The sequence below is a fragment of the Myiozetetes cayanensis genome, unplaced genomic scaffold, assembly GCF_022539395.1.
Source record: "Myiozetetes cayanensis isolate MyiCay16 unplaced genomic scaffold, myiCay2020 scf3, whole genome shotgun sequence".
Classification (NCBI taxonomy): domain Eukaryota; kingdom Metazoa; phylum Chordata; class Aves; order Passeriformes; family Tyrannidae; genus Myiozetetes; species Myiozetetes cayanensis.
In genome coordinates this window covers 14,663,543-14,689,195 of record NW_026087521.1, presented here as the reverse complement: position 1 = coordinate 14,689,195, position 25,653 = coordinate 14,663,543, and the positions used below count along the sequence as shown (strand labels likewise).

Sequence of the window (25,653 nt, the reverse complement as noted above, 5' to 3'; positions counted from 1 at the left end):
TCACGAGGGGTGGCAGCTCTTGTCACCTTCCTGTCACCAATCAGGTACACACTGAAGTGGATGGGCACAAGATGTGAGAACATCACAGCAGCCTTTGACGCCAGCTTGATCTAGGAACACTTGTTTTAACTTGAAAACACACAACATCCATCCCAAACTTTCCTGCTCCATCACTGAAACCAGGGCTGGGAGAGGACTCCCAGAGCACATGCAGGCAGGCCCTGACTGCTTTGGGAGTGACTCATAAGGAACACTGCAAACTCAAAGTAAATGCAACATGTTTTATTTGAGGTTGGAATAAATTACAACTGTAAAGCATATTTTATTGCTTTATAAATTGTCTGCTCTTAAAAGGCATTAATATCAAACATAAACAAAACAAAGACATTTCGATTAGCAATTCAGTTCTCTTAAGCTTCACGAACAGCTCAGTGGGGGGATTTCTTTATACGATTGGCTCATAAATTTGACTTTGACATGCACTGTCACCTTGCAGACATATTGAGGGGACTGTAGATGTGTTCATTTGCTTTAGGAGATCATTTTTTAATGCAATTTTCTTTAAAATACCCAAGTGATTACCCAGTCCTTCATTCCCTACTCAAATACAAATCCCACTGTTTTCAAAAATCCTTTAAAAGATATGTGGGGTTTTCTGTCCTTGCAGAAGGAGGGCTTCTAAGTCCAAAGTAGGAATGAGTCTGGTCCCAAAACTAAGTGAAAAACAAACTCCTCCCACATTAAAATACTGAAATCTCATGCACAAATAACGTGTCCTCCCATTCTGAAGATTCTTGCAAAAAATTCCTGCATTATCTGAACGAACTGATGTGGAGAACTCATGTTTTTATTGTACAGTTACTCCCTGCCTGAGGCTGGTATGGATTTTGCTCAGCACCTGTACTCCTCTGGGATGCAGACCCAGGCAAGTCCAGTCTGCCCTGAGCCCTGGGGTGCGAGAGGGTGCTCACAGGGGCCAGGTGTGCTCAGCACTGTGCAGTATCCTGCCCTGAATGCACAGATGCTGTGACACAACGAGCAGGATCTGGCTAGCTCCAGCTAGATATGACAGGCAGAGAGAAGACCAAAAAGTCACTTCCTGGGCCTCCTGGGGAGTCACAGCTCCTGAATGGCAGAAAGGGAACGAACACTGATAAGCAGCTCTCATTCCACCACTGCATCCTGTCCCGCTCTGACCCTCTGGCACTGGCAAGGGCCACGTGCTCCCCATGCCTCAGCTCCAGAACTGTCTCCCTGAGTTATTCCTGAGCAGGGAGCATGCACCTCTGCTCGGCTGGGTCTGAAGCAGCACAAAAGGAGCTGGTCTATGCCCTGTAAAACTCTGAAGAAATAGAAACAGACACTCCAGTCTCAATTAGCCCTTGGAACAACAGAGAAAGTTTGCAGAAAATATCTCCAGGGCAGTTTCTCTTCCTGCCACAAAACTAGCTTTAAAAATAATGAGCCACCAGTATAGAAAATCCTTCTAAAACTGGCTCATTATCACTCAGAAAGTTCCTATTTAGAGGAGTTTTTTTTTTCTCATACCAGCCTCTAATGTTCTTGCCATGCCTACAAGAATGTGAATAGCTGAGTGAGAGTCTAGAATATTTTACATTATATTACTGAATGGGAATGATTAAGTCTATTTCTGGATTCAAGAAATATATGTCAAACTTCAAAGAAAATACTGTGACATCAATCCTGGTATTATTTCAGTTTTCATCAAAAGTTCATCAGTAAGATATATATTTTTTGTATGTTTTATGCATAATCTCATTTAAAAAAAAAAACCAAACAAACAGCAAACGAACTTTCTTCTACTAAACATGGTTTCCTCAAAAGATGTCTGCTTTGTGCCATGAGGGATGGCCAGCTTTGATCTCCGCGAGGTGTACAGCAGGTTTCAGATGCTGCATTTGTCCATCATGGCTCCCAGCAAGTCAAGGGCCAGGGCAGAGCTTTGGTGGGATACCTGGAGCTGTACCAAACTGGGCCAATTCTTCAGCACTTTTCAGTGTCCTACTCATTGAAGGAGGGGACAACCCTGGTTCAGCTCCCAGCCACGTATTGAAGTGCTTAATGGGGAGGTGGGGAGCGATACTGTCCCTTCCTCCACCGCAGGTCCCCCTGGGGAAAGGTGGCTGTTTTGCGCTAGCAGGATACGCAGCAGCCGGGACAAGGGCATGTGTATGGTGTGCGCCTGATTCACCACATCTTAGAGAAACATAACTCACAGATGTGCAAGCTTTTTACACTCATCAGTCATCTCATTCATGCTCACTGAGAACAGATTCTTGGCTGACTTCTTTTTTTCCTTTGCAGCTCTGAATTTTGCTTTGAAGATGAGAGGGGGGAAAGCTCGCCTTCAGGGAGAGGGACAAGCAGAGACACTTGCAAATTAAAATGCCTGTACATGTCACCCACCACAGCAGTGACCTCCAGTCTGCTCTTTGGTTTTTTTACACAACTTCTTGAACCTTAATTTTTCAGCCCTTTCAAAGGTTCCCAAGAGCATTCCTTTCCATGTCAGTGGAATGTCTCAGGGGGCAAAAATTACAGCAAGAACTAATGAAAGGAACAAACTGCTGTAACCAGGATAAATTACAGCGTTACATTCAAGCCATAGACTCTGGAGGGAGCAGACTTATTCCACTTTCTGGTGCAAGTGCCATACCAAACATGAAGCCAAGCACACAGTGAGAAGGAATATGGGCTAATTATTAGTGTACTGGACTACGATTTGGCAGATGGAGTTAATGCACCTTCCCCCTGTAGCTGAAGTAATCAGAATAAGGAAACAGTTTCTATTAACTTCAGGGTGCTCAAGCATTTCCATCTCAGTAAATGCCCCTAAAGTATTTCTCCTCTCTTTAGCAGTGCTTAACAGCTTATGCACTGCCTTTCTCAGACTAAGAGCAACAGATATAAACCTTCTAAGGAATCACATTTCTGGGAAAAAAAGAACCAACAAACTTGAGGATCACTACATCTCAGCTAAGGCTCATTTACCCATCTGCAAAGCCTCTTACTGCATCTGATCTTCACTCCTGAGCTGCTCTTTTGCCATGTACTTGCAGTCAGAGAGAGCAGGAGCTCTTAAATACATTCACATCTTTATATCTAAATCTCCCAAGTTTTGCCTCCAGCAAGGCACGCAAGCCAGTACTGTCTCAGGCCATTCTGTTAAAGCACCTTTTGACTGACTGGGGACTATGTTCCTACTCACTGAAAAGCAGATGGGACAATCGATGAGTGCATCTGAAAGTAAAGCTGTTAACCAGTGCATTTGCTCACGGTGAGGGCAGTGTTCAGCCACTCCACCAAAATATGGCAGGCATATTAATTAGTGGTTACAAAATGCTCTTTTCACAGACCTTTATAAATGCTGAGCATTTTAACAGGCAGGACAGCCATGCCTGAGAATTCAGACCTTTCTTTCTCCTACAGTCCTTCCTGTCACAAAGCGTCTCATGGAACAAACAAGCGCCTCTATTGTGATTATGCCAATGGAGGAACAGAGATGGATACCGTCTGGATCAGACACATGGAGCAGATGAATGATTTAGTCAAGCGAAAACTAAGTCACTTGATGCCAGGCCCAGTGCTCCATCCACACCACCAGAGGTTACAGAATAAGGGATACAGATAATCCCCCAAAGGAACTGATGCATCATGAAGGGCAAGGAGCCTCTGAAGCTATGCGTAGTGGCAGAAAGTACAGCACAAGTACATTATTTAGCTCTATCCCTGCTTCTCCATCACGGGGGCAGTGGGTTGCTCAGACAGTTGTCTTCTGGTCAGCCTATTACGTTATTTCTGTAAGAATGCAGGTAAGGGTGTGTATACGATTCAGTAGTAGAAGAGAAGTCTGGTTTCACGTGGGCTGAGAGAACGTTTCTTATACCCAGATGAGATTTTTGTACGCATCTGCATACTCACCCAGATACTGCCTCTGCCGTGCTCCATGCCTGAGTTTCATGCCTGGTTGCTCTGCATAGCAGGCATATCATATGCACAGTAACCTGGTACAAGAGCACATTCTGCAGGCCAAGTCTCAGGCAAAAATTCACCTACAAAACCTAAGCATGTTGGCCATTTCTTGCAGTGAATCGGGCTTTCACTAGGAATTAACGTAAGCTGCAATGACTAATCTTACACTCTGTGCACTTGCTTATTTTCTTTTCACAGTTCAACCTCTTTCTTCCTTAATACTAAAATGCTAAAGTCTTACATAGCATTCAGAGCATTATTTTCTGCTGGCTGTGTTTCGCTATGCTCTAAGCCTCTATCACAATGCATGCAAAGGATAACGGCTGAATTTGTAATGCTCTTAACTAAAAAAATACTTTTAAAAACATAAAACATAAATTATTTATTCCTCTTTGTCCATTGTTTTAAGCACTGAGTCTTCTCCCAGGATTTTACACAGTTCATTCAGTCTCTGCTGCATTTTAGGAATTCCTGCAAGCTGGGATTCCAGTCTCTGTTTTTCCTCACTCAGTGATAAACGGATAGCGGTGTCCAACTGCTCGAAACGCCAGCCGCCTTGCCCGTCAAACTGCAGCAAGTGAGTGTGGTACTTCCTGCAGTAGAAATTAAAACATTAGTAATGGCTCAGGGAATAGATGGTCCATTTTTGCACACAAATTTGGATGTCTTTTGTCTCTTCTCAATGGTGCCTCTCAGGAATTTGAGAGGTGTCCAGTCCTGGATCACTGGGTAAGGCCTTTCCTTCAATGACTCATCATCCCGGGACAGTCTTGCGTGAGGGATTTGGGCATTTCAAAGTCTGTCACCAGGGCCTCCCTAGGCCAACCAGTGAACTGCAGCAGCGAGGCGCCTGCTGTCAGCTCTCGGCACCACTCTGGGCTCCCAGTGGGGCAGCTGCTGCCCACATGGCCGGACTCAAGGAGGCCCTCACCTGCAGTGGTGGCTCCCTCATCATCTGCTGTCCCTGGCCTAGGTGGTGGCCTCCCTCCTGGAAACACTGTCTGTGGCTAAGTTGCCTTCACTTCAACTGCATCAGATGGCTTTTTCTCCAGGGCCTTGAACAGCAGCGACAGACACGGTCTGCTTCTCCTCAGGAATGCTAGTCCCAGTTTATTTTATTTACCCTGCTTTCTGAGAGCTCTTAGCTCCTTAGTGGAAAATGCAGTGAGGCAGGCACAGTGCACCTGCTGCTACTGATAAAACTTGAGTTTGTTCAAATTACACCTCAGTTTGTTCCCTGCATTTTATAAGGTTGGCTAAAGTTAACTTCAGTCCTAAAACATGGTTTGATTTGCAAGGGGCCAAAATAAAAGAGTCTGTGTAGGAGTCACAGATCTTTCAGTGAGTATCAGGGTGTGTGCACTGAAAATATTCAAAAGTGTATATGTGAAGTTTGTCAAGACCTGACAAGACATTTTTCAGGAGGTACAAGAGCAAGAGCAGAGAGTTCCCTCAGAGCTACCAATATGACTGCGTAATTTATCACTATATAGAGATGAGATGCATCATAAAACAGTGATTATAAATCCCATCCAGGGAATGTGACAATTTAATAAACTCAATGGCTTATAACATGGGACTCAAAAAAAGATTCATCTCTAGCCTTACATTCAGCACTTCCTGCATATTGTTCTTTGTGACCCCATATGCTTAATCTATCCCTCTATTTTTGCCCCACCAAAACCCAAAAAATCAAGAAACTAAGAGCTGACTGAGATGTCTAGTGTCTGTGGTCTAGAAAAGTTTTAATCAATATTTTGATTAAAAGAGTAAATATTTCCTGGTATAATCTTCAGGAGGAGAAAATAGCAGGGAAACACATTTTTTTAACTCTGCAGTGCAGTCCCTGTGAAAGCATACATAAGTTAAAGGTATGCCTATTTCTAAATAGTCAGCATTTCTCTTTACTTCTCCAGAACCACACAAATCACCAGATTTCTGATCATTTCAGTAATTCTGTGGAGAATACAAGAGCAATCCCAAGCCTTCCTGAACACTATATAGGACTAATACTAGGAAACAAGAAATGTTGGTAGGAAACTGAACCCAAAAGAACTTTCTCAAAACATCTTTTGAATAACTTCCCCCTCATAATCATTTATGGGTGAGATGCTCTCAAATACCTGTTTTCTTGAGCAGTGGTTTTAACAAAACCGCCAAACTTAAACAAAATTAAATATTTCTTTTCTTTATAAGTGTAATTTAAATTATTTTAAAACCAAAAGTCCATGTGAATATTTTTTCTATCAGAATACTCATTTTTTCTTAACATTTAGGTCTTGATTCAAAAATATGCATTTCCACTCTCATCATCTACACAGAGGAAGAAGGAATGCTGGGGAAACTGTTCCTTATCAGGGAAGCAGACACTGATAAAATTTCTTTCCTTTGAGGTAACATACTAATAATGGATTTTTTTTCCATCAATTTAAAAATAGCAAACAGTCTGACAGCAGGATCTAGGAGTTCAGAACAAACAGTCTCTGTTAAATCTAGCTTACACCTCCTTGGTCTCATTTATACATTAACTACATTTATTTCATTGGAGGGACTCTTCCAAACTTAGTACTCCCTCCTAGAATGACGCTTCTCAGAATTCCAATATTTCTTATTTTAATAGATGATCATATTTGAAAGCTCACAAATGCTGAAGTTAGAGAATATAGAACTGAAGTTAAAAAGCCAGATGTATTACTCCTATGGAAGAACAAAGAATAGTTTGACCACTTGTCAAGTGTCCCATCTTCTCTCTGCACTGCTAAACTTCTCTGGGACACCTCATGTATCTTGTCACCTTCACAGAATAACCTGGTGATATCTACTGTGGCTGTGGTGTAGACTTATTAATTGCCTCTTAGACACCTGCATGCTAATAACTGAAACACATTAAAAAAATAAGAGGGAGGAATAAATAAGTTTCAAAGAATTAAAAAAATCAATGCTAAATTAATTTAAATCACTATAGCTGTAGACAAGTTATCTTAGAAAGTGCAGTAGCTACTGATTAAACAGTAAGTAGATACAGATTAAACTGCCCTAGTAGAAAGAGTAAAGGCCAATCCACTGCCTGTCAGAAAGCTGAAAGCAAGGATGATGATAAAGCCCTGAACATACTTACCAAAGAGAAGGTCTGTGTGTTATGGAAAGTAGGGATATCCCAGCAGCTTTTGCAGCTTGGAATATCTTTCCTTCGACATCAATGCTTACAGCACTTGTACATTCGTCCAGCAATGCATATTTTGGCCTTTCAAAAGCAGATAAAGAACATTACTCTTCTAGGTTTTGGACAGTATTCCTGTGTATGATGTTTAGTTGAAACAACAACAGAAAGGAGAGAGCTATTTTTGCCAGACAGCTGTCTCTCATTTACAGCTGGAGGCTGGCTAGCAACAACATAAAGTTTCCATGCATTATTCAGGTGCAGAGACAACTTCCAGGAAAAATGGGGTTTATTTCCTGGTCCATCTGAGTACACAGTGATCCAAATTCTATGTCCTAGTTTGACCTGGGGTTATTTTGTCCTATCAGCAAGTTGGGCAGTAGATACAGCTGACTCAGCAGCTTTCAACTGACTGCCATGTGTGGACTGGGCTGTCTTTGTGTGCTTGCAGTCTCCAAAACCAAAACCAAAAGGTTTTGGAGCTTGGCTATCAAACTCCAAGAGCTTCTGCAACAGTCCATCAGATTTCTGCCACATTTGTAGGAGGGAAGATGTTTGTGCCTGAGATGTTAAAGAAATTAATATCTCGAAAAGATAATGTTATGTTGCCAAAAGCAAAGCTTAAGAAGCATTGCCCAAACTAAAGGCAGAGCTTGTATGAATAAACAACAAGGTTTATGCAGGTCCTATGCAACTGTCTGGCAGTGTTGCATATTGCATGCAGATTATAGCCTACTACAGCTCAAACTGTAACAGGAAACCTGCAAAACTCTTCCTCATTTTCCACACTACTTAAGGAATGAATCTTAACACTTACTTGTGGTAAAACATCCGAGCCATGCCCATCCTTTGTTTTTCTCCTCCTGATAAGACATCCTTCCAATCCATGATGGCATCCCAGCCTTTTAAAAGAAATGCAAATAAAATGAGTCAGGGCAATGTAAGTTTATGAAGGAAATGCAGCTTCACTTGCAACACATCTGCAATCTGTAATCATAAAGAGCAATTCCACTGCAGAAGAGATAGCTCAGGGTTCTGGATCACATCTTCTGAAATACCTCAATGCTTTTCCACTGGCAATCAACTGGAAAAACGTCCCTCATATCATGTAAATTTTGAAAGTGGAGTTTAACCTTTTTGGTCATGTAGATATTGTCAAAAAACTTTACTTACCGTCTCTTTGAAAAAACTCTTTGACCTGTAACTAATTTATTCTGTCATGTTTGTTTCATGAAACAATTTGCTATTTTTAATTTAGCGCTATCAGTGGAAATTTAAAAAAAAATTAAAATAAATAAATAAAAACCCACCAAAGAGCAGTGCTGGACTGCATTCACTATGGTAGGCAAAGAAAAATGACAGCAAACTCAACAGAAACACAGCTGCAGACACGGACAAGCAGCAAAACTGCACAGAGACGGGAGGATCTTCTATACAAATTTCCCACTACCTTGTACTGAGAAATAACCCACAACTGCTACAACAGGGGATATCCTTACTGAATATTCTGCATGGTCTCTAACTGATTTATTTCTTTATCACTTTCAGATACATGGAATGGGAGCATGAGGCATTTTATCTACGATCCTAGGGCAGACTGGTGTTCTGTGAGTACTCTGGGCATGATTCATTCCCCCTAATGAAAAACTTCAAATAACAAACCACCCTACTGAAAATAAGTTTTCAGTCAACCAATCCAGATGGATAGAGTAGCAAAATAAATGAGTTTTAAAAAGGGAGAGTGTGGATGTAGCGAAAATCTGATTAGACCTTTCTCTCAACAGATCATCTACTCATGAGACAAGCAGCTGGAGCAGGGTTGAGAGAGAAAGAGAACATTTCTCCAAATCAGCCCAGAAACACTGTAACTAAAAAGTTAAAACCCCTTTTCTGCCACTGCCAAAATGAAAACAAACATTTGCCAGAAAAGACTATGAATAAGATAAAGCAAGGAGGTGTGCTGTGTCATTTCTGGTACCTGAACAAAGGTGAGACAAGTGGGGCTTGTGAAGGTGCAACAGGCTGGGGATTGTTCTGCCTGTGCTTGGGCTTGGCAGGACTGAAACAAACCTCAGTGAAGCATCTGATGAGGGCCTTTGTGACCAAAATCAGGAACTGATAACTTCAGACTAAATTTCAAGAATTTTCTCTACATAAAATTGGAAAATATAATGCAATGATTTTTAAATACACATGTATATAGTTAGATTTTAAAGCCAGGCACACACACAGGAAGAAAGGCATCACCTTTAGTGTTCCTATAGTTTTTCCCTATTTTCCTTCCATCTTGTTTCAGGATCCCAGTGGGTATCCTCCCAGGGGCACATCCAGTGCTTTCTATCAGGAGGCTCCAAGCAAAGATGGAGTAATGAATAACTGAATCACCAATAGGATATACTCTGGGAAAGGGAACAGATATATAGAGGCTGCTATTGCTGAGCAGTCCCGGTGCTGGGACCTCACAGAGAGCTGGAGTGCTGTCCCACTGCCACTCTGAGCTTCCAAAAAACACTGTAAAACACCTGGAGCGCTCCCTTTTGGCAAAGGGTTCTAGGAAGTGATGGGAACAGTCCTTCATGAAAGCCATAGAAACAACTATGTTTCTAAATACAACATTCAAGCTGCTGCTTATGTTCTGTTATTTTTAAGCTGAGAATACAGACGAGCTCCGGGGATGTGGATCTGAGCTAGGGTGTGGGTGGGTGTGCATGTGTGCACATGTACCTGTGGAAGCAGTGCCTGTGTTCATACAGTTTCTTCCTGATCAGCTGGTTTATAAAGGCTTATTAAAAGACAAAAAGGAAAAGAAGTTCAAGACTAATCACAGAACCAAAGAATATGCTGAGTTGGAAGGGACACACAAGGATCATCGAGTCCAACTCTTAGGCCTGCACAGGGCCATTCCCAAGAGTCACACCACGTACCTTAAGAGTACATGGTGCAGCATGAAGAAGCATTCCCCTGTCAGCAAAATAATTCTATTATTTTCTCTAAAGATGTAAGATTTAGCCTCTGTTTACCAGGCCACAATGGTCATCTCTGTGGTCATTTCAACCTATGTTCTAACTGAACATGAGACGTGCATCTTGTCTCTTCTTCCCTAGCTCCCTCCCTGAACTTTTCCATTTCCCACTTGGAACGCCTCAAACAACAGATACGGAAGTGTGTATTTTTATATTACCCTTTTAAAAATTATTTTCTAAAATCTGAACAATTTCCTCTGAACACTTAGGCATTGTAACTCACACTAAACAGACTCCCTACTGTGCATGAACAACAGTGCACCTACTTGTGTCCTGTTTCTTCCTGCTGACATGGCATAGGTCAGTGAAAGTCATTAGCATTCTGGAAATATCAGCCAAGTCAGTGGCTTAGGTCACCCATAGCTACATCCACTTCCCAAATGAAGAAATGAAATGGCTCACCCATGAACCCAGCACAAACCTCTCAGTAGGTGCAAACACAATCACGGCTTTCAGAGTCCAAATTCCTTGCCCAGCTTCTTCTTACACACAGCCTTGATGTAGATGTGATGAACACTGGATGTCACAGAAATGCCTTTTGCAGCCAGTAAGATAAAGAGCATGTATAATGTGCTGGGGCACACTAACAGCAAGAGAAATACATACAGCTGCCTGCAGAAACCAGTGATAGCCTCATGATAGCAGCATCTCATTTTCTTGCATGGTTTCTTTTATAATTCCTTTAATCTCAGTTTTCTGAAGGAAAACACAAGCTATATTTCGCAACAAAAAAAAGGTTACACCTGGAATCTGTACCCTCTGTATCCTTCATCCTTCTGAATACAAGGATTTCATGCAAGACAGAGCATTCAGCTGCCATGAAAAGATATGCTTAAAAGTTCCTTTGTCCAGATTTCCATTCCAATGTGCCTTATCAGACATGGATTGGAGCATCACCTGACAGAAGAAAGGCTAACACAGCCAGAGAGTCCACCTCTGGTGAATTTTTTAGGCATGGAAGCCTCTTGCACAGTGTATGTTCCGAGCACTTGTCAAAATGGAAGAGAGCCCGGGTGCTGTGCAAGATGAATATGCAAGGGCAACCCAGAGCTGAGGAAGGAACAAAGAGACCATCAATTGAATGAACCCCAGCTCAGCGTGACACTGCAAGGATTTGTGTCTCTGAATTGCAGAGCCACTGCAAAAGCTGGCAGAGCTCTTCCAGAGTTCCTGCTGGTACCAGTAACAAAAGCAAATCCAGGGCTAAAATAATCAGATGAAAAAATGTCAAAGAGAGGAAATGGGCTTGTCTGTGTGTTTATACGTGGCCTAGCACAAAGGTTCCCTGGACAAGACCCAAAGATATGACAAATGTGCAAAATAATGAGGAATAATTATAATCTGGGGTGCTGAGAAACCATAAACAGGTCGAACTTGCTCAGTAATGTCATCAGCCCCAGCCGGACAGGCCCGGTCACGCGTTCACCGCGCTGCTACACGTACTCCAGGCTCTGCTCGTGTGACAGGCCGTCGGCAGCCTAAGGCTGCATCACAACTGACACTTGCTAAATATACACAGATTTCCAAAGCAGGCCAAAAGGAACCACCTTAGGTTTATCTACAGTACATCTCCATGATATTACCCCTGATTTCTGGACATGCTTTTTCACCACCCGCACCAAATAAAAGTTTCTTTGCTACCTCATTTTGTATGAAATTATGGTTCTGGTAGAGCTAGCAACTTTGCAAGTGTTGAGGGGGCTCCTTACTCATAATATAAAGCTAAGTAACAAAACAACATTCCTCTAATATCCAGCAGGTGAGAAAAACATTAGTGTGGGCCTCAGGAGGAAAGGAACTCTGCCTCCAGCAGCAAAGGAGGTACTGTCAACAGCCACTGCACTGGCTTCTTAAAGGGCTTTGGCTCAGTGACATCCACAACAGTGGTGGTGGAGAGGAAGATTATTGTTTTGGTGGATTTGGTGTATTCTGTTGAAACTAACTGAAAAAAGTTTCATGAGGGTAACATAGAAGCTAAATGCCAAAAACTGGGCTATTAATTCTTGTAACCATTCTATTTACTTCTAACTGGGTCAAACATATATTGATAGAAAATGAGGCATTTCTGTCCTTGGCTGCAACAAGGACAACGTCAGGCTCTTGTTGGCTACTTTATGCTTGGAATCTGGTGACCCTTGTCCTGATGCAATGTGGAAGTAATTCAGCTAAAGACAATAAAGTCATGCCAGGACAAATAATTTGAGTCAGAGTTCTGTACTTCTGGCTCCATCTGGCTTTTCCATAACTGCCCACAAAGAGCAGAACACAAAACTGCAAAGCATCAGATTATACACACATGACTTTTGTGGTCAATTAAAGCACTAGAGGGTCATGCCCTAAGGAGCCTGTTGCCTGCTTGAGGCTTAATGCTGCAGGGTATAAGAGAAAAGGGAAAAGACAGAGGTAAGGCTCTGAGGGAGAAGAGAAATAAATATTGCAGAATTATATTACATTTCTATAACTTAATGATTGACAGATATTTAGCTCCATTCTTAGAACAGTTAAGGAAATGGTTCAAAATAGTATGGACATATCCCATATAACCACATGGATCTGAGTAACTAAGAATGGTTTCTTTTTTTTTTTTTAGATGTAGTACATTTTCCAAAAGTGTATATAATATATAAATAGAAATTTGCTGGGAATTTTTCAACAAAAAGTTTTTCTATTGTAAAATGCCAGTGTTTGTCAAGCATCAAAGCAGTCTGCAGAAAGGACAAAGATGGTTTGGGGCAAATCCTTTGTTCTACAAGCTTTATATGGGATTTTTCACTATTTCACCAAGAATAAAGTTCCATTTTTAATAAAAATAATTTTAGTTTAAAAGTAATATTTTAAGTAAAAGAATAAAATAAAAACTGGCATTAAAAATATTAATCTGTGTATAAACAAAAAATTTCAATTGTTCACTTTCAACAAGTATTTCTCTGTCCTGCTAGTTCAGAAAAACCAGAATATAAGTCTTTGTTCCAGACAAGGGCAGCTTTAAAAAACACGTAAGCATATGAAACTCGAGTAACGTGTCAAATCATATGTCACGGATTTCCTCTCTGCTCCTACCTTGGCACTTGTCTCCTGCAAATGTTCAAGAAAAAAGGGAACAAGTAAGTATATTATGGTCCTAAAAACTTCTGGTATGTGATAATCTCTCTTCCTGTTTTCCAGCTTTGCCCATTTCTGTCACTTTAGATCACAAAGTACCTAAGACGCGCTTTTTTCAACGTCTGTGTGAACTTTTGCACACTGTGCCCCTACCCTGAGCTTCAGTAGAGCACCAGCGAACATTAACAGTGTCCTCCAGACTTTTTAATAGATTGTGGGTGCTGTGCATGTGCAGTCAGACAGGCAGAAAAGCAAGAATGGGGTCAGCAACAAATACTTTCTTGGGCAGAGAAAGCAGAGTGAGACTGATCCAAACTTGGGGTTTCAGCTTGGCAATACAGATCAGTGACTCCAGCCAAGGCTCTTGTACGTGGAGCACAGTAACTGCCCCACCATCAGTTCCATGCTCCAGCTGCAGGGTCAGAAACCACAATGATGAACATTCAGAGACTGCTGGGGAATGGTTTTGGCTGCTGAGAGTTATGTGTTGTTCAGTGCATCTACAAGTACCAGCACACAATGAATGCATACTCCACAGTAACTTCTTGCCACTGACAATTTAACTGCTCCTCCTTTTCCAGCTCCCCAACACTTCTGCTTGTTCTTCTGCAATCTGGGCACTTCACCAACTCTCAGGAATACTAACAGGAATAGTTATAATGTCATTGCAGGGAGTAGAGGCCTTATCTGCAATTATTCCAATCACTGAGTTTAGCTCTCTGCCCACTTTTTCAATTCTTGTGTCATAGGATCAGATCTGAATAAGAATCAGAATGATGGCAGATTCTTATTTTCTATTGCAACTTGAGGACCAACAGTCATTTATCATATTCTTAGCAAAAAAGCATTAAGCCAAAATAAGAGATAAGAGTTTAACAACAGGATTGCAAGGTGAGGTATACAATTGCTGCTGCAAACAATTACAACTCCCCACTCTAAAACGTGCAGAAAAGACACTTTGCATACTTCAAAAACAAAAGACACCTTCTGCCTTTTGAACAGAGCAACAGGCTGCAATCCAGAAATCGGAATTTAGATATTGTCTTGGATTCCCAGTGGCTGAAGCACCACTCTCTATTGTCAGAATGGTTCTGAGAGTAACCAAGCACACACATTACAAGGCAATGCACCCAAAGCACCTGCTCAAAAAGGAGCACTGACAGCTGGCAGAGAGAGGCAGGGTACATTCAGCACTCCCAAATCAGCCCTTTAGAGTGGTTTAAAGATCCTTTTTCTTTTCTCTAAATGTTACCATCTTTGTCCTGTGCCTGTTTTAAAAGCATAATGATAGGGAGGAAATTAAAACTAGAGATTAGTGGCTGGTAGGAAAAGAAGGACAAAAGTTATTGCTATGCTTGGGAAAAAAAGCCATGAAATGCTCCAGTTACTTAGACACAAAAGAAACCTTTAACATCTTGACATTTATAGTGCCATTGTATTTACTCTGTCCCCTACTCTGAAAACAAACAATGCTGAGAACACAGGGCAACTTAAATAGCAAGCAGTAGATGGCAACACTCTACTGCCAGTCAGTGTAGTTTGGTTATTTTTAACTTGCTCACTCTGGTGGGGTGGTATCTGACACTCCTTCTCATGGCACATACTCCTGCTGATCTCACAAACCAGGGAGGTGAAAGCAGATCTGACTCTCTCTTCATTCACTTGCTTTCAAGTTGATGTAGTCAGTGACATTACAAGATTTTAAGACAGGTTACATTTTCTAAGAAAATTAAGGAAGGTCAGTGATCTCCCAATACCAGGAAAAGACTGGCCATTACAGGAGAACAAGGATGTGATGTTTAGCTTGGGCATGGATTTACTGGGGAGGGGAGGAGAGAAGCACTCAGCTCTTCTCCCTCCGTTAGCATCAGTTAGCAACAACCTTGTGGCCGTGCAGCTCCCAAAACCACAAAAGGTCAGAATCCAGTTTTGCCAGTTCAGTTAGCAAAGGTCAGTCACACTAAGCTACACGTGAGGGGAAAGGATTTTGTAAAGCTGTTTACAAAAACATGCAGTTTACCTCCCTCTCTTTGAACTATGTGGTACAGATGAACCATCTGCAGAATAGACTCCAGATCTTGGTCTTGGTAGCCTTTCTCATGCATGTCGTCCACTGAGTCTGGATAGATGACTTGATCACGCAGCGTTCCAATGGACATGTAGGGTCTGAGAAAAAATACAGAGAAACTGGTAATGTGAGGCTGTCTTCAAGGAAGCACATCTTGCTGATGCTCTATGAGCAGAGTAAAATGCTTTAAACACCATGTTGCTAAAACTGGATTTATCCAGTGGGTGCATTGTGGTTGAACGTTTTTGTAACCTTACCCTAGGGACAATGTATTGTTTCCATAACAGTTGATTACTGGGTAGCAACAGGGGTAGTGCTAGCATGGAAACACAATGACAGATCAAGAAGAATAAATATCCACGTTTTATAGTCCATTCTGAAAGCCTTCACTTGGAATCAGTGAAATTGTGCTGTATTCAAGGTTTGATACTCTAAGAGATTTAGAAATTGATTTCAAGACTCACATGTCAAAAACAAGTTGCAACAAAAACATTGCAGCTCAAACCGGGAAAGAATTCCATGGTGCAGCAGGAGACACCCGAGTCAGGCACTGAAAGCCTCCTTTGCACACTACTATTCCGAATTGCAGAATTGTGACCAGGCGTAACTTAGCGGGCCCTAGAAGCCTGTGTAACACTTCTGAATTGCAAAACAGCATACATTAGAGAGGCTGATCACCTTAAACCTCCCAGCACCAGTCTCCCTTTGCCAAGCACAAGGCTGTGCTGTATGTGAAGCAGCTTCTGAATCACCATGTTTCCAGACCAGGTAATACCATCTGTCTTACTAAAACAAGCTGCCTCCAATTTGAAGCCAGAGTTCTCACTCATGGTTGTGTCTCTTGAATGGCTATGGATGGTTTCCACAACGTCATGACCTACGCCCAGCCCAGGCCCCAAAAATCCTCCTAGTCTCATATACAGTAAGCTGAAAGAACAGCTTCACAGCTTTCTAAAAGATATCACACCATTACACCATCCAGGCTAGGATAGCAAAGGCAAACTAAGACACATCTATTTGACCATTTCTTTTTTTGCTCCTTTTCTAAGGATTTCTTGTGAAGGACAAATCTCCATCCTGTCCCACAGATACTGCTGATAGCTCCTGGAAGCTAAAAACACTCCAGGGACAGTCTGTGAGATTCCGAGTTTGGAAGGGAAGGCCAGAGCCAAAGAACAGTCAGCCTCCAGACTCTGTCTTGTTTTCTGTGCCAAGAGTTCCACTAACTCCCTCTGGGTTCATCTGCTAAAACAATGCTGGTCTTATTAAAGCTGTGGTGCCAGGGGATGATAGAGAGGAGCAATCAAAACTGGGCCAGCAATGAGGAGGCTTTCAGGCAGCCTGCTCTTGCCACCAAGAACTGCTTCCAACAACTTCACAGGGGATTGACAAGAGGTCAGTTTTCTTCCCTAAAGTGCTCTGGACCTGTGTGGTGGGAAGGTCTCAGCCATCCAGAGGCTTTGCCTGGCAGACATGTGTAATACCAGGGCAGATTTCTTCCCTTCCCTTGAAGGGATCTGCAGATGGGGCGGATTTACCTGTTGCTATTCTGAAGTCTCTAAAATACACCACAGAGTAATGAAAAGGAATTCACAACGCAATAAAGGAAGAATTACGGAACTAAAGCTGCAATATGAACTTAAAGTCAAATGCAAGCTGGTATCAGCTGCGTTGGGTTTAGTGCTGCAAACATCCATGGTGAACTGTCTGTACCTGCCTGTAGTTCAACTACTTTCACAACTAGCTGAGTGAGGGTGGGAAGGGCAGGAGCTCTGAACTGCTTGCAAATATTTGGTCATCTCCCTTTTGTGGCAAGCACCCACATGGAGCAAAACCAGAACCGCAAGTCAAACACAAGCACTGCTGCTCCTCTTTGCTCATTGTTCTGCTCTGCTTATTGTGGGGAGAGTGCTGCTCTGGGCTGCTGCATGAACGCTAGCACAAACTGCATTTACTGGGATATTGCAAAATTTCAACTCTAAATATTAAGTAACTTCATGAAGTAATGATATATTACATTTCCATAGTGCTCTCATTTAAAATCCCAAAGGGCTTTACTTCTTGCATATGTAGAAAGCACTTCACTTGCTCCAGACTGCTGCCACCTCTGGGACAGAAGACAGCAGCTCCACCTGTACTCAGAAAGGTTTAAATCAGGTTGTGGGTAAGACTGTAATTTAGGTGAAGCTGCAGGTAAAGGCAAGGAGGGCAGAGTTATCATATAATTTGTCTGGGATTTAATACCTTACTCTTGTGAAGTATGATCCTGTAATGACTAGCAGCTCTGAGATTTTACCTATGGGACAACCAGGAAGGCAATGCTCAAAAGCACCGTGCCAGGACACTTGGTGCCATGCTGTTTACTGAGTCACCAGCACTGCTTCCTGGTACAGCTGGATTTTCCTTGTGGCCTCCCATCTAAACACACCAGTACTACCAAGCCTGCCTCTCCCCACTTAGTTTGTAAAAATTAAAGAAAAGCCCAGTCTGCAGTGGAGCAACAAATCCCATCAGTTACTAACTATCAGAGAAAGAGAATGGTTTATGATTACAGGTCTGCCCTGGGAGGTGGGAGAGAACGTTCTGCTTCCCCCATCCCATAGGAAGCCACTTGTGTCCCTCAGGGGACACTTCACCTTCCTTGGCATGAGATTTCTTGTTTTGTGCTCCAACCCTTGACAACAAAGAAAAGCACCTCTGTGGTTGGTTAATCTCATTCATTTAAGGGTGGGGATGGATTGCTACCTGGGGGGGTCTTCTCCCTCAATGTGGGCCATAGCCCAGACAACTCAGATAATTAACCTCTAAACTGCTCAAGTTAGATGAGATCTCAACTAACTCATACTTTCATAATCTCATACTAAACCAGAATTCTCTAGCTTTAGCTTGAAGACAATAACCTCCTTATGTAGCATGGGTGCCACAAAGTTAAATGCACTAAAACCTGTCAAACATCAGATGTTATTATAATTGAGGTTACACGTGTATGATAGACATTAAACAGTAAGAAGTACTAGTTACAGCTACAGTGAAATTTTGGCTTTGCCAATAAGCTCCTTGTTAAAATACTGTTTTTGTTAATTTTTAGCAGTTCAAGCAACAAAAACAGTCTTTTTGTCCCAAAGTAATACTCGAGTTTAACTGGACTTAATTGATTTCTGATGGAGTTTTTCCTTTCAGCCACAATGTCTGGGTTCCAGTCTCAAAGAAAGCACTCTTACAGACTCCAAAAGAAACTCCTCTGCTGTGCTGAGGTCATGTCTTTGACAGTAATAGATCTGCAATTGTTTTCTTTCTTTCTCTGCTTTCTGAAAAAGGATTTCTACGCTGCTTTTGAGATACAGGATTTAAGATCAGTAATCCTTTTTTAAAGCTTTGGCATCATTCTTGCCCAGTTTTCTGGAATATCAAGGCATTTACTGGAAGAGACACTTTCAGTTCTCATAAACTGATTCTCTTTCAGTGAGTTTGATGGCTTTATTACATCACCAATTTTAGTTTGGTGCGCTTAGCACTTCACCTTGTAGCATTGAAACTTCTCGTAATACTGCTAGAACTTGTTGTAATTCTCCTAGAAATAAGGAATCATCCCTAGGGTTTTACGGCTTCTCCCTTGCAGTGCATGGGAAACACTTTTTCTTTTAAAGAAAGATAGTATCAAGACATGCTGCAATCTGAAGCCTGTGGTATGGACAATTCCCCAGGGCCCTACTGACACATGACATTGTGCACAATGCTGGCAAAATAATAGAGAAATCATAGGGGAGGAAGAGCAAGTGTTGCCAATGGTATGGTCTCTTTGTTGCAATTGCTTTGGGAAGGAAGAAGGGGGCAGGTGCTACAAAACCCAGTACAGTACATACCAGTCACTTGTCTTTCCAGCGAGAGGACTTGCATGCTGGAGCTGTTAGGCACAGAGAAAAAGGTATAACGCAAATTCTAAGGGCCTGTAGATATACAGGCACACAGTAGACAGGCTCTACTAACATCCAGTAATGCTCTGATGTCTTGAAGAGCAGTGGACTTCACACTTTTGGGTAGCAAGTTAAGGAAAATGACTTGCTTAGAGGCCAAGAAATTTCTGTTCCAAAATCAAAACAAGCCATATCCACTTGAAATATTTACAAATACTTCCTGAATGTACTCAAAGGTGTTTTCATTTTCCATGCAGAATAAACTGTGCTGATAGAAATTATAATCTGTTCTGACATCCATAATTTTATTTTAAAGAATAACAGCAACTAATCAATATGGATTTTGAGAGCCTCTGAAGCAATCTGAATGGTCAGTCTTAACTCCAAGCATCCTGGAATAAGAAAGGGACCAAAAATAAACCTTAATTAAGTGTCTGGCATCAGAAGTTAAAGGACTTGAGTCCAATATAAGTGCCCAAGGAACTGCTTCCAGGTACAGTCTAAAGCTCACCTCGCCTTCCTTGGCACAGGCTGTGGTTAACACTTCCACCATGGAAGGTAAGTCTAAAAACATGTGGCTCGTGACTCTGAGACCCATCGGCATGGCCCCAACCACGCAATCCACACCTGATTTGCCATTTGCTGTCCAAGTGTGTTTGCAGTAATGACTGCACTATTATTCTCATAGATATGCAAAGATATGTGGGAAAATTATGTGCAATGCAACTATAAACACTTGACTGACCCATTTTATAAGCTTCTGTTTCTGGCTGACAAGATGCCTGTCTGATACACCCAAGTGGGAGAGAAAAAGGGGAACACTACACTGGGATTCTCCTTTTCAGATAAATTGCAGCTCGGATTTTCAAAGGAGATTGGGATGGCTTCAGAGTGCAATTCAGAATGTTTGCTTTGACAACTAAAATAAAATGTATTCCAAATTTAGGCACCTCTACTTAAGAAGATGATACTGGAGCCCAAGCCCCAACCAGAGAAGTATCTTCCTAGGAAACTTGGAAGATCTTAAGGAGTCAGTCCTTGCACTGAAGAATCTCCAGTCCAGAAAACCAAATGTTGTATAATTTCTCAAAGGTCCAGCACAGCATGGAATATGAGAGCAACAGTTTTAAGTCCAGCACAAAACGCTGCAGCTACTAGAGATGCAAGAGGAGGGGCTGTATGACAAGTTTACAGTTAGCAAATCTCTTCCAAGGACTGGTTTCAGGCTAAGGTCTTCTCAGCTCGCAGGACATCAGATTGCTATTTTTCTAGGCTACCATCCCAGCTAAAGAGGAGTCAAAGGGAGGGCACCTTCCAATCTTCCCACTGAAGCAAGGAAACTACTGTTAAGAGGCAGGAACCACATGTCCAAAGAGTTACTGGAAAGAGCCTAATTATATACTATACCAGTCAGAGTCCTCAACTGGAAGGAGGGAGATTTTAGTATCAATCTTTTTTCTCCCAACACTCTTTAATATAACATGCAGCAACTATACTAATCCTTCAGTAGCATTGTAAAAACATATTAAAGGGGATTATAATCTTATTTTGGTGCCTGTTCTCAGGAGAGGGCTTGCTAGAGATAAATGGGTTTAACGTTTAGCTCTCAGTTTGGCACCTGAACTGCAGGAAGAGGCAGAAGATCAGACATAGATTTACATCTAGAGATTCCTATAGGTTAACTCTAGGTGGCTCCCTTTACCTACTACATATATATTTTGAATCATTTTCCAAAAGCTCAAAATCTCTCCCTGATCATCTTGGGAACCCACACTTATTTGAACATTCCATCACCTTGCTTGTCAAGATCCTAATTTTTAGGAGCTGTTATACTTTGTTTGCAATCACCTCAGCAAAACTCCAGTTCTTGCAATGCTCCTGACTTAGATCAATAGTAAAAACTCCAGTTTCCAACATCATCAAAGCTTGATCAACAGTGATGCTCAAGAACAAATAGTCTCCACTAATTAAAGTGAACTGAATTCTTAATAGATCTTTGATGACATTAATAAAATAAACAGCAAAAAAATGTAATCGATGGCACCACCACTACAACTTAGAGAAAATAAAACGTCTTGAATGAATGTGATTTAAGTTCTTTATAAGTATCCACTACTATCAAACAGAAGGTGGTATTACCAAAAAGTTAAAAAATAACAGGCAATATTTATCAAAATTTAAAAAACCTCAACAGGGTGAATTTGTTGCACTGTGTCTAGTTCAAGGGATTTTAGGGCCAGCTAAATTTTGAGCAACCCTTCTAAACATATTGATATTCTAAACATAATTGATCTCTCTTTAAGATAGCCTTCACTGAACTTTGCTCTCCACTCATACAGAACTAGCCATGAACATCCTCTAAATATTTCAGATAGACAGTTACCTCAGTGGAATGTGATCAGTTTATGGCCACTAACATAGTTAACAGGAAATTAAATGCACAGTATGAAAGATTGAATTCTCAATGCATACAATTAGAATCTGATATGAGAGACTGAAAAAAAATCACACTAATCACACTGTGGCTTTTTTTGCAAAGAAGCTGTGCACATGTCTGCAAGAAAACAATCTGAGAGGAAATAATAAGCAAAGAGGTAAAATAAGCCTTTAAATTATAGTGCTATTCATGCTCAGGTATCATCTCATGATTATTCACCATTACCAAGATCACGTACAATATTACTAGAACTGATCAGATGTCAAAACGTGTTTAAGGTGAACAATTCACATAATTATCCAGTTCAGTCTGTTTGTATCCTGTGACAAAACACACGTATAATTAAAATCAAACTCCAAACAAATTCTACAAAATACAAGCAGCTAGTGCATTCTGAAATAATTATACCTCCTGCAGTGAATCATTCAAATCACAGAATCACAGAACACGCCGAGTTGGAAGGGACCCACACGGATTGCCGAGCCCAACCCTTAGCCCTGCACAGGACCATCCCCAAGAGTCACACCATGTGCCAAATGCTCCTCGAGCTCTGTCAACCTTGGTGCTGTGACCAAGGAAAAATACGCTCCTCTTCTTAAACATACAGTGTTTACGTATGTTTAAGCCCAGTCTTTTCGTACATCTGGCAGTGCTGATTATTTGGATGGATGATCATAAAGACCAATGGTCTGAAGAAAGAAGTGAGCTGTTCTGGACAAGATTCTAGCCTACCAGTCCCACCAGGCACACCCCAGCGTAAGAGGTGTTTATGTTTTTATCACAGCAATATAACACAATGATCAAGGCAGTTCTCTTTTGAGAAGATCCCAAATGGTTTGGTTGATGAGAAGTGACACCTTATTTCACAGAGAAGAGGAAGTGTACACAGTGAAGCCTCTAGAGCAGAGGGTGCTTTTGCTCTGGGTTTCTGCAATGCTTAGTTTCCCATGGCATAGTTTTTCCATGCACTGCAATATGAATACACAAGTCGTACAAGAGCAATAGTGTGTCTGCAGTGAAATACCCTGCCAACAAATGAGAAGTCACACACTGCATTGACTTTCTTCTCTTATCTGCTGTGAAACACTGCATTACACAGGATAGAACATGACGGACAGAATACAGAGACACGTCGTGCATATGGATATGTTGTTGTAAGTATTACTGGTACCTGACATGGCTCCACAAGGGAGCCGTAGTTATCTCTAGCAGAAACTAAAACGGATAGAGTATAATTAATGCAAAATGTTAGGCAGATAAACAAGCCTGAAAAAGTCTTCCCTTTTGGGAAAGACACACTGCCATCTAAGCGAGGCAGGTGCACGCATGCTGAGCTGCAGAAAAAAACCCACCTGCTACCTGTTCCCATGAGACCATGATATAATTAATGACTCAAGAACAATGAACTGAAAACCCAGAGTTCTGGAGACTACTCAGCATTGTTTGCATAAGAGACTCATCTCACCTAGAAGTTACTCACACAAGTCTGAGTTAGTCCGAGGCTCCCTCTGTAGTCTACGGTGTCCTCTAGTGAACTGGTCCTAGAACACCGGACAGCCAGCTGCAGTGATCCCAGTGGGAAGGCTGTGGTGTATTAAGGAGTCAGTGATCTACGGAACAGTTGACCTGACTGGCCGTAGGCTTGTGCTATACTTAGTTGCACTGTGTTGAGTTGTGCTGCACATACAGCTTGGCCTTCATGCCTGTGCTGTGCTGCACTTATCTCCTGGGTGCAGGATAAACCTTGTCAACTAATCACTATGGAGGAGCAGGCAAGCAGCTCCCACCTGGCACCAGCAATTACACCACCTGTGCATCCTCATCTTTATGTCGAAACGAAGCAGCCATGTTCTCATGGTGACATCTTTTGGTTTGACAGTAGAAGTGACAAATGGCATTGTTTACCTCTAAGAAAATCCTACCGAAGTGCTAAAGACTACAATGCTGAGGAACCTTAGCATGGATGGGACCAAGTGTAGCATGCTATGCTGTGACTAGCGCTCTGATGCTGCAAAATGCTGGGTTCTTGGCATCCGATGGGATGCAAGTACCACAGAGCTGATGAAAGGACCAGAGCATCCCTCCTATGAGGAAAGACTGTTCAGCCTGGAGAAGAGAAGGCTCAGGGGGATCTCAGCATGTATATAAATACCTGAAGGGAGGGTGCAAAGAGGACAGAGCTGGGCTCTTCTATGTGGTGCCCAGTGACAGGATCAGAGCTAATGGGCACAAACTGAAATAGGAAATGTCATATGAGCATCTGGAGGCAGTTCTTCACTGTGAGTGTGATCAAGCATTAGAGCAGGTTTCCCAGAGAGGCTGGAGGGTCTCTATCCTTGGAGATATTCAAAAGCCATCTAACATAGTCATGGGTAAACAACTTTAGATGGCCCTATTCAAGCACAAGGGTAGATCAGATGACCTTCAGACGTCCCTCCCAACTTCAACATTCTGTAATTTTGTGATTATCTATGCTATCAACTTATTCCTTATCTCTAATAAAAGCTATTTTAATTAATGCTTTAGAGTATGTATACCTTTCTCACTGGCATGAACAATGCACGCTTTCATTGGTGCACTGCAACAGCAAATCACCTTCCAGAGGTAGACAGTTCACTCATGATAAAGCTCACAGAAGAATGTCTAACTTTTAGCTGTCTAAACGAACATGGACAAATTCTACCTTTGGTGTATGAGTTGACAGTTTATTGCTTTAACTTGCTGGGGATAGGGGTTGAACACCTCTATATAAAAATGACTAATGGTCTTTTCTCTGGAGGGTGGGAAGCTACTGAGGAAAATGGATTTGTGTCCAAGAAATGCAAAACAGAATCACTGTGCTAAATCAAACCCATATTTACCTTGGAAACCACAGCGAGTTGGAGGAGGGACAGAGAGTGAAATCATCAGCCTGAAGGCAGGCAAACATGGAACTAGAGCCTAAGAATGTGTCTGAGTGAGTAGACCATGGAGAGGCTGGGAAAAGTGAATTACCTTGGAGCTGGGACACAGTCCTGAAGCCCAGGACACAGGGGCAGGCAAAAGGCAAAGCCTACAGAGCATGGGAAGAATTACTACCTTCTCCTCAAAAGGAAGGTGTTGGCTATGTCTATTATCTGGATTTTTAAAAGCATAGGGCACTGTAATGGAGTTCCTGGTTGAAAACTATAGCACAAAAGAGAAAGGACTTCCCAGGGAACCTGATAGACTTGTTATTAGAGCTTTCAGCTGTCCTTCCCTCACAAAACCCAGCATCCTTTCAGTCTTTTTATATCAAGCTTTTTATGTCAAGCAGATTTTGTAGTTTGTGTTCCCCAGTGTTTCCCAGTATTATGTAACCAAACTGCTTCTCATAATTTGATACACCGAATGCATCTGAAGCATGTTTTTGACATTCCTAGGTTAAATGTTATTGAAATAGTCAACACTTGCCATTCTGTACATCTGTCAAAGATCCTTTGTTTTACAGCTGCAACTTAGAGCAGAAAGGTGGAAGTAACTGCTCAAGCCAGACACAGAAATGGCATTTCTCTGCAAAAACTAGGTCATGTAAATGCAACCCCCAGATTACTCCCTAACATGCAAGTTTGTCTGTACCACTGCTAAGTTACACAGAGTTCTCAGTTAACGTGTAGGTGACTTCGTTCCCCTGGCACTGCTATCAAAACTAAATTTTAAAGGCAAGAGAAGCCAGGGATGCCCCATCCCTGTAAATGCCCAAAGCCAGGCTGGATGGATCTCTGAGCAACCTGGTTTAATGGAAGGTGTCCCTGCCCATGGCGGGAGGGGGTGGGGGTGGAACTACATCACCTTTAGGGTCCCTTCCAACCCAAGGCATGCTATGATTCTCTGAGCTGTCTGTATCCGCAAAATGAATTTAACACAGATTAAATAGATTGCAATTGTTTTGTGGGATAGGTCCTATAAATACCAGCCATGTCGTCAGTTCCTATAAT

General features: G+C 41.9%; 1 protein-coding gene across 1 annotated transcript in view; it reads right to left on the bottom strand.

Moving 5' to 3' along the window:
• Nucleotides 1-267: 267 nt before the first annotated feature.
• The window catches only part of ABCD2 (ATP binding cassette subfamily D member 2), a 44,942-nt gene continuing 19,556 nt past the window's right edge, over nt 268-25,653 (bottom strand). The window contains exons 7-10 of the mRNA XM_050325105.1: nt 15,299-15,444; nt 7,971-8,055; nt 7,112-7,237; nt 268-4,586 (exon numbers count right to left, since the gene is read on the bottom strand). Of these exons, the coding sequence (XP_050181062.1) occupies nt 4,376-4,586; nt 7,112-7,237; nt 7,971-8,055; nt 15,299-15,444 (568 nt within the window). The 3' untranslated portion in view covers nt 268-4,375. The remainder of the gene's footprint in view (nt 4,587-7,111; nt 7,238-7,970; nt 8,056-15,298; nt 15,445-25,653) is intronic.